General features: G+C 48.0%; 2 protein-coding genes across 9 annotated transcripts in view; both read right to left on the bottom strand.

Annotated features, from left to right (window-relative positions):
- Positions 1 to 282: 282 nt before the first annotated feature.
- Positions 283 to 3,281, bottom strand: Rps17 (ribosomal protein S17). The gene is made up of 5 exons (XM_028873788.2): positions 3,171 to 3,281; positions 2,792 to 2,943; positions 2,298 to 2,403; positions 1,351 to 1,416; positions 283 to 401 (listed from the first exon to the last, which is right to left on the bottom strand). Exons 1-5 carry the CDS (start codon positions 3,171 to 3,173, stop codon positions 321 to 323), a joined length of 408 nt encoding a protein of 135 aa, XP_028729621.1. The 5' UTR covers positions 3,174 to 3,281; the 3' UTR covers positions 283 to 320.
- Positions 3,282 to 5,083: 1,802 nt separating this feature from the next.
- Positions 5,084 to 12,259, bottom strand: part of Cpeb1 (cytoplasmic polyadenylation element binding protein 1) — a 98,125-nt gene continuing 90,949 nt past the window's right edge. For all 8 annotated transcript variants that reach the window (XM_037197865.1, XM_037197876.1, XM_037197874.1 and 5 more), the window contains 4 exons: positions 10,772 to 10,970; positions 9,275 to 9,369; positions 8,633 to 8,713; positions 5,084 to 6,510 (listed from right to left, as the gene is read on the bottom strand). In XM_037197865.1, coding sequence (XP_037053760.1) covers positions 6,412 to 6,510; positions 8,633 to 8,713; positions 9,275 to 9,369; positions 10,772 to 10,970 — 474 coding nt within the window. In that variant the 3' untranslated portion in view covers positions 5,084 to 6,411. The remainder of the gene's footprint in view (positions 6,511 to 8,632; positions 8,714 to 9,274; positions 9,370 to 10,771; positions 10,971 to 12,259) is intronic.

Raw genomic sequence — 12,259 nt, 5'->3', positions numbered from 1 at the left:
GTGCCAAACACCTCCATCTGTGGTATTCAAGCAGGAAATGTCAAAGAACACCCACAAAACAAAACAGGCACACCCACCTTCCTGGCTGACACCACTGTCCTCCAATTGGGCATGCTGGTCCCAACTCTGTGTATCCAAGAGACTGAGGGGAGCCAACAGCTAAGCAGTTTTCTGCCACGTCCTGAGAGCACACTAGAGCTTTCCAAGTCCTAGGCTAGTTAGTCCTGAGAGCTCCTGCATCGGCCTCCTACCCTTATCAGCAGCAAGGACAACACAGGCAAAGTTGTTTTCAGGTTTATTGAAAATATGACAGAACAGATTCAAACGGCTCCACGCGGTGTTTTGAAATTCATCCCAACTGTAGGCTGAGTGACCTGCAGGTTAGAGAGGCTGCCGAAGTCCTGCAACGAAACACAAGACTCGCAGTGAGTGGGGCAGGGTGATCTGTGGTTAGCACCAGCCCTGCCAGACTGGGGTCTGGACTAAAGCCAGCCAAGGGGCTTCCCGCCCCCAGGAACAATCGTTCAACACACAACACATCCCTGGTAACCTTCAGCCAGGCACTTCCTAGCCAGGACACACGGAACAGGCCTACAAACTGCAAAACCCAGACCTGCCTTCCACACCCAAGGAGTCAACACTCTCTTGCCACTATTTCCTAACTAAAGCTTAACTGCCTGTCAGTAATCCCTACCATAGCCCGTGTATCCAAGGCTGTAAGAACACGAGTGCTCACACCGCACCATGGTTGGAGCCCCAGTCAAGAAGTATTACAATTTGCTCAACATCCAAGCAGATGGACAAGGCACCAAGGAGTGGATTAGCTCCCATCAAATGGTTTCTGGAGAAATTAAGGCTGCCTCAGGAGCAGATCCACAGCAAACCCAGCTGCCACACTGCTGGTCTCACCAATGCCAGGTGGGGGGAATATAGGGAGAGTATTTTGTTAGTGATTCCAAGTGCTCAAAATCACTAACAGCAGCCGGACTCTGAAGCCCACATCACCACTTATGAAAGAAGGGGAAAGAGAAGCCACATCCAAGACACCCGTCAACTGTCTTAAGCGGGGCCTGACTATTCTGAAAATGAGACAAGAGATCATTTCTGAAGTTAGAATCAAGAGTTTCTAAGGAAAGCAGGTAACAGAGCCAGAGTGGAACCAAAGACAACTTAGGAGCCAGCCCCAGAACAAAGAAAAATGCAAAGGACTCAGACAGCAATGCCCCACAATCTTGAAATTATCCTGTAAAAGCCATTTCAATATACGCACAGAACAAGCATCCACAACCATTTTAAAACCGGGTGACAGAGAGCCACTCATGGCCCCCAATCAGGACCAGCCACACTCACCAGAAGCTTCAGCATTTCCTTGGTGTCAGGATCTACCTCAATGATCTCCTGATCCAGAGCTGAGACCTAGGAAGGAGAGAAGTCCAAATTAAGAATGAGTTATTTTCCTCCTCCTCTGCTTCCATGCAAGATGAGGCCTCACTGTCGGACCCTGGCTGGCCTGCCCAGAGCTGGCATTAAAGGCATGTACCACCACAGATGAGCAACAATTCTGCTCGCTTTTCTTCTCTTCAGACAGGTGTCTCTGGCTGTCCTGGAACTCTATGTAGTCCAGGCTGGCCTCAAGCTCAGAGACCCCTCCACCCTGCCTTCTGTGCTGGGACTAAAGGGATGTACCACAGTGCCCAGACAGCTTCATTCTTTTCTTTCTTTTTTTTTTTTTTTTTTTTAAACAAGATAGGGCTTCTCTGTGTAACAGTCCTGACTCTCCTGGAATTTTCTCTGTAGCCCAGGCTGGCCTTGAATTCACAGAGATCCACCTGCCTCTGCCTCCCAGGTGCTGGGATTAAAGGCGTCTGCCACCACCGCCCGCCAGAATTATCTAGTGGGTATTCAGAAAGCCTTAAGATAAAGTTCACACTTGAGATATATGGTCAAGCTGATCAAGCCAGGAGACACGGTCACTAGGCTCCCATGTGGAAACAATGAGCAAACAACTTGACCAGGGCAGAAAGAGTAACAAACAGGTAGGCAGATGACAGACACTCACAGCCAGCTAAGTCTATAGCTAGAGGCTCACGCCTCTAACCCCAGCACTCAGGGGGCAGAGGCAGGCGGCTCTTTAATAATTCGAAGTGACCCTGTATATCACAACACCGAGGAGCCAAATGAGTTGGATCTCTCACTGAGCGGATCTCTCTCTCACTGCCGACGAGCCCCCCACCCTCTCAAGAGCCTCCACTATCACTGACAGGACGGAGGTCCAGAGAAAGATCCACGAAGTTTACCTCAGGAACATAGTTATCTCTCCTTTCTCTCTCTTCTTCCTGCAACTTGATAGAGATGCCTCTCACAGGACCCCTCTGAATCCTCTTCATCAGATGCGTGACGTAGCTGCAAGCACACAAGCCAGGACGGCAGTGACCACCCCGGCTCCCCGCCGGTGCCCAGGGCGTCCGGACACAGAACCCACTTGGTTTCGGCATTAAGAACAGACTCGCCATCGGAGTCTCCGACACGCACGCCCCGCAGATGACCAACCTCCCCCAAGGACCACCACTCAGCCCCTGAGCCTGGACTGGGTAGAGACCCAGCAAGGTCGACTTCTGGTGCAGCGTGGCCACAGCGACGCACACCACAGCAGAGGCCGAGCAACCAGGTGTGGAGGGCGGAGCTCGGTCCCCACCCCGGGGAAAAGCACCGCGAAGCCCACACCCCCCGCTCCTCCCGGACCACCGGGGAGACCCGAGCCCAGGAGGCGGCCCGCGCGGTCCCCGCTCACCCGGCTATCTTGTTGCGGAGTTTCTTGCTGGGGATGATGGCGATCTCCTCGCACACGCGCTTGTTGGTGTGGAAGTCATTGCCCAGGCGCGTGTAGTACTTCTCGATGATGACCCGGGCCGCCTTCTTCACAGTCTTGGTGCGGACGCGGCCCTGAGGGCGGAGGGCAAAGATCACTGGTGAGCCCGCGCCTTCCGCGGGGGAAGCAAGCGCGGGGCTCGCGGAGGGGCCGGGGCGCGCAGACCTCCGTGCGGGAGCGCGCCCGGCCGACGGACGCCGCGCACGCCGGGCCTGGTGCTCCCCGCTGCGGGATGGGGCCGCGACGGGCGCAGGATGGACGCGGATTGAAAAGGACGGAGGCCCCGGAGCCCAACACCTACCATGTTGACGGGTCCCGGTAAAAGAGGAAACAGGAAGCACAAGAGAGGCCTATAAAGCGCAGGCCAGAAAGCCGCTTCCGCCCGGCTAGGGCGGCGCGCGGCTCGCCGGTGTGTCACAGCGCCCCCTGGCGGGGTGGAGGGTCAGTGCCGGGCGGTGGGCGGGGCGAGCGTCTGCGCGTGCGTGCGTGCGTGCGAGCGTAGGAAGCCCGGCCGTCCGAGTTTCCGCTCTGTGAAGTTCCCTGCTTGACTGGCTTCTCTTTGACTTTGAGGGTGCTTTAGTCTATGAGGGGCTTCGGGGCCTTGAGAAGAGGAGGCGGACAGGAAGCCCGCGCTTTGGAAAGGTGAAGTAGTAGAGGGAGTCGTTCCTGACTTCCGCCTTGCGCGTGGCTCCAGTCGGAGCTTTTAGGGTCCAGCCCGATTAGAGAGAGGGGCTCCTCTCACTTCCCGGTGTTACTGCACACACCGCTTCACCAGAGGGGCTTTCCTTCACACCCCAGCACAATACTGCATTGGAGCTGTTTTTAAGCGTCTTAGCACGTCAAGTGACTTCTATTTTCTCAAGCAGGGAATGAGCTAACCAGGAAGGGCTAACCTCCAGTGCTTAAAACATTGGCCGGCCGGCTCACAGAAAGCTCTCAAATGTTTATGTAAACAAATTAAGATCTCAATTTGCTCTACTGTCCCCAACCAGTTAAGACACTATCTCCAACCTTCAGCTTCTTCTGGCTGTTCTGCCATACCCTGGCCCAAATCAGGCTCTTAAGCAACGGCCCAGTGCCCTCATCAGCCTAGGGAGGGCCTTTCGTCTAGCTGTTCCTTGGGATGAGGTCCTCCTGGGCTCGAACCTAACATGAGACTGTGCCAGCCACGTTGGATGTATCAAGGGGCCACGGCTGTGCCGCAACCTTCAACATCTGTATCACTGGTCAGGTGGTGAAGCACAGAAAGCCCATACCCTGAAAGCTGCTCGTGGAGGGAGGGACATGTCATGACCTAAGGAGCAGGAAGAGACTGAGGAGATCCAAGAGTCAGGATGCCCTCAGTGTTGCACAAGCTCATTTTTACCAGTGAAATGCCAATGAAGTAGCTGCCAGGCTTCAGATGGAGACTAGATCTTACAGTCTGGCAGGAAGGGAACTCTTGGATCCTGACCAGTAGTGAGTTTCTGCACCTTACAGTAGGGATGCTTTAGTACACAGGAGTCCCTCTACCTCAGACTAGTTTCCCAAAGGATCAGTTCAGCAGGCTGACTTAAAATCTCTCTACCTGAAAACCATGGTGCCTGTCCTAAAGCCTGGGAGCTGTATCAAAAGCTCTAGTGTCAGGGCTGTCAAGGAAATCCAAGTGCTGCGAGGTATAGCGGTGCACACCTTTAATCCCAGCACTAGGATGCCTGCCTGCTTCACAGGCAGGGTTTTCTGAGTTTGAGGCTAGGCTGGTTTACGTAAGGAGTTCCAGGGAAAGGACAGAGAGCCTGAATCAAAAAAGCAAAGTAGCATCTACTCAGAAAGAAATAACATCAGCACAAGCGAGTCCAAGAGAAGAAACATGCCAAGGCTCACAGGACAGCAGAGGTCAAGTGGCTTCGGACACCTTGGTGGTTGTGCCTCTGGCATTCTGGATGGCCAAGGAACTGAAACATGTAGGTCTCTTGTTTTGGATTGTAATCACCCGGCTCCTGGGCAGATATGACCAAAGTGGCTGACGAGGATGTAACAAGTCCCACATAAGGACACGTTTCCACATGCTTGCACCATCACCCTGGACTGGAAATCCCATTACAGGAAATCCAAGAAAAGAGGACTTTTTTTTCTGGAATCTTACTGCTTGCTACACACACACACACACACACACACACACACACACACACACACACACACACACACACCCAGGCACAAAGACAAAAGCACAACTTTGCTGCAACGTGTTTATTATGTGCCAAAAAAAAGTACACCACAGCTTACTCCACACATCTGTAGTAGAGTGCAGTCTTGCCTGCATATACAACAATGAGGTAGAGACTTCACACACAGCTTCACAAACCCACAGAGTAGCTGGGATATGCAACAATGCAACATCAGCTCAGCAGGAGGGAGGAGGGGTTAGGACACTGGTTCTTTGGCACACAGCTTCCCTAAGAGGGGCAAGGAGTAAGTAAATTAAAAAGGAAAAGAGTCAAGTTTGCAAATTCCAGTAGCATTTTTTTTTGTCAACTCGGTTGATTCATACATTCTTCAAATAAAATATGTAAGGAAGGGTACTTGCCCCTCTAAGAGAAAGGGCTCCTGTGAGCCTTCAACTGCCCCCACCAAAAAGCAGCCCTTTTTTTTTTTTTTAAATTTTTAAGCTCAGTTACAAAAGAAAAAGTCCTGTGACTGTGATTAAAAACTTCTATCAACCCTTCCCACCCCACGTAAGTGCAATGTAAGAAGGTGCGACAAACTATTTAAAACTATATACAGCAGCTGCTCAGACGTAATTTTTCTCCCTCAGGTCCAGTTTTAAATAAAATAATTTTCCCTTGGTTACAAATGCTTTGATTTGCAACTGTGACCAGCAGTCCCCCAGACACAAATTTGCTATAATGTTAAAAGCTGCCAGAAAAGAAAAAAATCTATTGTTCCAAATGACTTAAAAACTGTTTTAAGGAGTGTAAAAAGGAACCAGTAAAAACCCTCGAGCGTAAACTATGAAATATGATTTGGTTTAAATGAAGAGCAAAGTCTCCTTGTTTGTTTACAGTAAAAAACACCAGCTGAACACTCAGTTTATGCCGTTCAGGTGGGGGTTAAACAAAGGAAAGGCACTGTATGGCAACTGCAAGAATGAACGGATGAGACCTGCGCATCACCACCGCCAGTATTGCGAGGAATGTAGAAAGCGCTTTAATAAATAAACTTAGGTGTAGGCATCTGTCAATACCTCCCGGACACACAGTTTGTTGTTGTTTTTCTTTTCATTTGCAAAATGAGGAACTAGAATCTGGGAAAACTACATTTGCTTGAGGGTGAGCCTGAGGGTCCTTGCTCTGGCACACCCCCTGAACACAAAACCTCACAAAACTCATTGTGCATTAATTAGTGCAGAAACAAAGACAGATTTAGCAAGTACAAAGGTGACTACAAGTTTCCCTTGTCTGCAGAAAGCTAGCTCCTTGGGCGCCAGTGCAGGGTACAGGCCTGATTTGCCAGCCTTGGGCAATACAGGCCACTGGGCAAGGCCAGCTTCTCTAGCTGGCATCTCAGTTTTTCTGGTTCCTCATCAGGGGGCTGTGGTGGCGCAGGCCTTCCATGCTGTGTCGCCAGTGCCAGCAGCTTCGGCAAAAATACTTGAAGCAAACCTAAAACAGAAAGAGCGTTAGCACCAGGTACAAAGATTCTACTTGGAAGAGGAAATGGAAGGCCCCTGGTTTCTGTGGAGCTAGAAGAGATGCTTCCTGCTAGGCCTCTCATGGTAAGAGAGCTCTAAGGCAAATGCTATCTTGTTTTCATGTGTAGCCTTATGCAAACATTTTAGGTTCCTGGTGTACACAGAGACCATGCAGGTTCCCAATTCCCCACCCTTCTCACCTACAGAGCAGTTGAATTTCATGGCTGCCAACATGAGAGAATGTGTGAAGAACTGGTAACAGATTCAAGTATAAGCAGACATGCCTTTCTCTTCTCAGTGAGAAGTGACTGGTTTTGCTAGCTGAATAATCTTAAACAAGTCATAACCTCCTACCAAGAATCTGAAACTGAGGATTCACTGTGAAAGATACTGATCTATAAAAGCTGATTTAGAAAGATACTTGTTTTCAGGCTTTACCTTACTACCCAAACTTACTCTGAACTCCTGTGGGGGCCTGAGTTTGACTATCTACAGCCTCCATGCAATGACAACATCACTGTAAGACAAACTAAGCATAGTTGAATTGCTAGAGTCTGGAAGGTTCCCGAACATTCCAGAGAAGGTTTCAGAATGTGGTCCAATGGTTGTGCCTGCACAAGACCAATGAACATTTCAGCATGGGCAGGGAAAAGGCTCACAGGCCACTACTCCTAGCTGAGAGCTACTGACAGCTTATGGCTTCTGGAAGAAGGAAAGTCAGTTTAAGGGTTTATCCCTTGGTAGATGGACTACCATGAGTATATAAGTAGCACACTGGGACTAGGCATGATATTTAAAAAAAAAAAAAAAAAAAAAAAAGGCTGAGCAAGGTGGTGTACACCTTTAATCCCAGAACTTGGAAAGCAAAAGCAGGCTCAATCTCTGAGTTTGAGGCCAGCCTGGTTTACATAGTGAGTCCCAGGCTGAGGTGAAACCCTGTCTCAAAAACATAAAACAAAAAGATGAAGTTAAGAGGGAGTGGATGGGAAGGAGTTAAGAAAAGTAGGGTAGAACATGATCAAAATATATTGTATGCATGCATGAAAATATATTTTAATGTGTTTAAAAAAAGTTCATTCACAACAGCAACATGAGCACCACTCAGCAACTTATTAAAAACACAGACTCTCAGGGTCCACCCAAATCCACTGAATCAGATTCTCATCTCAACAAAGTTATCAGCTGATACGTACATACATTCAAGTCTGAAAATCAATGACTGCCAAACACACCCAGATCCATCCATGTTCCACCACCCAGAGACACCCAGGAGGAAGTTTCCATGTAGCTTCCACCTTTGATGAGTGTGGTTAGAAACCCAGATACAAATACCAAAGCAGTCCAGAAGTTCAGAAATAAAGGAAAACTCAGTCCCAGCAAGGTGTACCTAAGCCTTTTGGCACTGCAACATAATGCTGTCGTCTTCAAGGTTCACACTGGAGAACCATGCAATCCAGATACAAAACCAAACCAACACTTCACAAGTGTGTGTGTTTGGGGGGAGGGGTTGGGGAGGTTGGCTCCTAAAAGCACAATTTTGGGTTGGGCAGCATTCACAGCTACCCTGAGGCAAATGGTACCAGAGACTGTAATTGGACATGCTTGTCAGACTTAGAAAACGTATCAGTAGTGCTTTATTCATAGGTATCCAACTACCTAATGTCTATAAAACCACTATCTGGGTATGGTAACACATGCCAGTGATATGAAGGCTCTGGCAGGAGCAGTGGGTAAGAAAGAGGCTCATTGCAAGCTCAAGGCTAGCTTGGCTACATGAGTCCCAAGTCAGGTAGGACTAAACAGTAAGACCATTTCCAAAAAACAAAACAAAACAAAAATCACCCACTATCACCAATGGCCATACTGTACAGCAGTACCCCAGGAAGGAAAAGAGAAAACAAGCATCCTGACACACCCAGAGTTGTAGATCAACCTATCTATAGTGTGCCCTCTTGACTGTTGTCTCTATCTATGCTCCCAGACATCACAAGTTACCCACGAACTCCAATACTCAATGTCAGAAACATGCCTTAATACATTTTTTTTATTGTGGTATGAACTTTGTAGACATTTCTAGTGCCCAGAGAACTCACCTGATCTCGACAGAAGAAAGGGCCAGGCTGTGAACTGCAGATAAGACACAGAGAATCTTCTAGATAGGGGTCAATCTGAACCTGAGGAACATCAACAGAGGGAGATAAAATGGCTCTATGGGTCAGATGAGCTTGAGGAGCGTATTATTGAGCACACAGGGATGCAGGATGTTTGTTTGTTCTAATGGAGGCTAGACAGAATTGTGGGCCAGGGCCTAATATGGACAGACTAGAAGATAGACTCATGTCATACAGAGACAGAGCTGGTTGCTGCTAACATTTGACAACCACAGGCTTTACTGCCTGATCTTCTCAGCAAAATGAACCCTGGCTTTCCATCAATTAGCAGCAGGGAAGTGCTCAGAGTATTCAGGTTTAAAAAAAAAAAAGATAAAGAAAGTCAATCTATTTAGCAATTTCAGACAAATATCAAAATGAGGGGACTTCTCACCCACACCCACACCCACTCAGGCAGCTAACAGTCTAGATCCCTTCCTCCTGAGTCCCCAGAGACCAAGCCCACCTTAAACCCTGAAAACTCAGGTTAACTCTGCAGTTGGGCTCATTGCCCTAATCTTGGAACTATGTTTTTTTTTGTAACTGATGCAAATCTCTCTCAAAGTAAGGGCATAAACCACTCACCTTCTTGGTAAACTTGGTGGTTTTGATCTCCACAAAAGCAGCGCTGACTGCTTTCAGGTAACTACGTTGGTTATTGAAAGTCACACGACCAGACCCTAGGAAAACCGGGCACTGTTCAAATTCTCTTAAACACTCAAGAAACCCTGCTCTACACCAGTGCGGTCTGACATAAATTTCTAATTGAGTGGTTGTCACAGCAGAGTTGAAAGTAGTAGAACTTTAATAATACAGTTCATTTTATCTATGTGTTCAAGGTATAGATTTTGGTGGTGGTTTTGTTTTGTTTTGCCCTGAGACAGGGTTTCTCTGTGTACCCTGGCTGTCATAGAACTCACTCTGTAGACCAGGCTGGCCTCGAATTCAGAGAACCACCTGCCTCTGTCTCCCGAGTGCTGGGATTAAAGGCGTGTGCCACCACTACCTGGTTGTGTTCAAGATATTTTAACACATAGGAGAAGTTGCATTTCAAGTACTCAACAGTCACCTTCTGCTGGTGGCTATCACACTGGATAGTAACCATTGTAAGACATGTTAGTGTTAATCATTTAGTAAAGAGAGAAGGGAAGGGGCTCCTCCTGTGCAGGCAGACATCCAGGGAAGGAAAAAGGGCTCAGGTGGTATAAATAGCAATCAAACCTTGCCTGACCCAGAGGTACCTTAGAGAACTAGGAACCAGCAGAAGAATCCCCCTCCTGCCAAGTGCGGCCTGCCCCTACAGACTCTGAAGTCCCGGTTCTCCATTTGACCAGATTCAGTGTGGATTGGTAGACCAGGTATCTGGGAAGGTGGGTTAACTATATATGCCTTCATCAGAGAGTTCAGGTCTGCTCCATTTCCAAACGCAATCACTGAGATTACTGTACCAAGTCTGGAACTAACCTTCTCAGAAAAGCTGATCAAAACTCAGTGGTCAGGACACAGACTACCTTAAGGTAGAACAGCTCAACAGCTGTACCAGTTTTTGAGTTATCCAGAAAGCACCTTTGATCTGACCTTGTCTCTTACTCTAGACAGCATCAAAGATGTAAAAATGAAACAAATGATCCTTCCTTCCTGACAAAGTCTCACTATGTATTTCTGATTGGCCTGGAACTTGCTATGTAGACCAGGCTGGCTTTGAACTCAGAGATCCACCAAGTGCTGGGACTACAGGCATGTGCTACCATGTCTGGAAGAACTTTTAATAAAGGAAACTGGTCATGTTCTCAGTAAAGTATAGTCTTTAAGTGCAATACTACCTACAGTGTGTCCCAAACTGGTTGGCAGCTGTGTGTGCACTTTGAATTTCAACCAGCTTCTTTCACCAATATTATCATAGATTCTACAATCGTCCTTTTCCCCAGGGTGGGAAACAGGAGCAAAGCAAGATGCAGATGGGCCAGTACTGGTAACTTCTGGAGGAAAAGATGATCTGCAAACCTGGGTCAGTTCTCTCTCCACTCTCAAAGGTAAGTATTACAATCTTAATTTACTCCCACACAGAAGTAGGACACTCACCAATGGGGTACTTGTGCTTATCTGTGTCAATCCCAGCATACACCACTCCACCAAATAGGTCATTCAAGATGGCAGCCAGAGCCTCAGCATTGAGCATCCCGTGCAAGGCACCAACAAACACCGTCCTGCTTGGATCCAGCCTCTGAGATGGGCTCCAGACAAAGTTGCTGTCAGCCAAGACCCAAGGGATTACCTGCACCTGAAAACGCCCCCCAAAGGTTTATCAGCTCGCAGCTTCAGAGGGCCTCCTGTATGGTAGAACACATGCTTTAGATACCATAGCTGCAGCTGAGGCTGTGCAGGGATGAAAGGGCACTGTTCCCCATCTGAGGCACACAGGCTTCCAAGTAAGGCATCCTTATCCTTGAGTTGAATTTCCTGTGTTCATGTGTTCATAATGGTGAGAGAAAATACAACAGAACTCGCTGATTCTGCAAAGTAAGCACGAAGTACCAAACTGACAGGCCCACAATCCTGTAATTCCAACCAAGGGCCACAGGAACTAACAGAGCATGAGTTCTCAAGAAAGAAAACAAGAGTTCTGTGAAAGGTAGAATTCATAGAACATTTAAAAGCTAGGAGCATGAAGGACAGAAGGGTGAAAATACTTATCAGTGAGATGGTTACTGGTCTAAACCTAGGTATTTAGAGGGCTTTGTGCCAGCAATAGTGGGAACATTCTCTCTCTCCCCGCCTCCTTCCCTCTTCCCCACCCCATGTGTATAAAGCCATCTCTCTCTGTATAAACCCATGTACAAAGATCTGAGGTGTTACAAAGCTCAGCATCACTAGGACAAGTGCTGATACCTTGTGTCTTCTGTCCCCCTGACCCCAGAGTCAAACCTAGTCTAGCAGGCAGAGGGTGTTACAATGAGGTAGGCTTATATTATAAATGCCAGTAACTATTTCTGGAAAAATAGTTTGTGAAGATCATTTTAAAATGCTTTGAAGCAGGAAGAGAACTGAGGCAAACACAAGGAGGTAAAAACAATTCAAAAGAAGACCTCAACAAGGCTGATGGCAATGGTCACAGGTGACAAGCAAAGATATTCTTCAATGGAAGTCTGTAGAGGTCAGACTTTCTGAATGGGTAAGCAAGGAGGGACCAGGCACGATCTAGACCTACAGGGCCTGAGGTTTGGAGAGCCTGGTAGAAGGTACCAGGGGAAGCCAACAGCCCCACAAATTCATGACAAAGGCTAACTTTGCACACAGGGAATACAGAGTTACAGGATACATCAAAGAACACAGAGTCTACACAGGACAGGAGGTTAGACAGGTGGAAATGAATACATTATTTGAGATCGAAAGACGACAGGAGGGAGTCAATATTGTGTTGATAATGGTGGACAACAGTCGGGACATACAAAGAATCAGTCACAGAAGTGAGAGAACTGGGTCAGCCTGCAGCTGGTGCATCAGAGAGACTCAGTCTCTGCTAAGTGGTAAGGAGGGAGTGGGCACGGGGCAGACTCTGATTCCTGTAGC

Source organism: Peromyscus leucopus, chromosome 1 (genome assembly GCF_004664715.2).
Source record: "Peromyscus leucopus breed LL Stock chromosome 1, UCI_PerLeu_2.1, whole genome shotgun sequence".
NCBI lineage: Eukaryota > Metazoa > Chordata > Mammalia > Rodentia > Cricetidae > Peromyscus > Peromyscus leucopus.
The sequence above is the reverse complement of the archived record's forward strand: the minus strand, read 5'-3'. Positions and strand labels throughout refer to the sequence as shown.

Coding starts and splice junctions, on each gene's coding strand:
- Rps17 (XM_028873788.2), bottom strand. Junction 2,404..2,791: donor CTCCGCAACAAGATAGCCGG/GTGAGCGGGGAC, acceptor GTGTGCTTGCAG/CTACGTCACGCATCTGATGA. Junction 1,417..2,297: donor GAGATAACTATGTTCCTGAG/GTAAACTTCGTG, acceptor TCTCCTTCCTAG/GTCTCAGCTCTGGATCAGGA.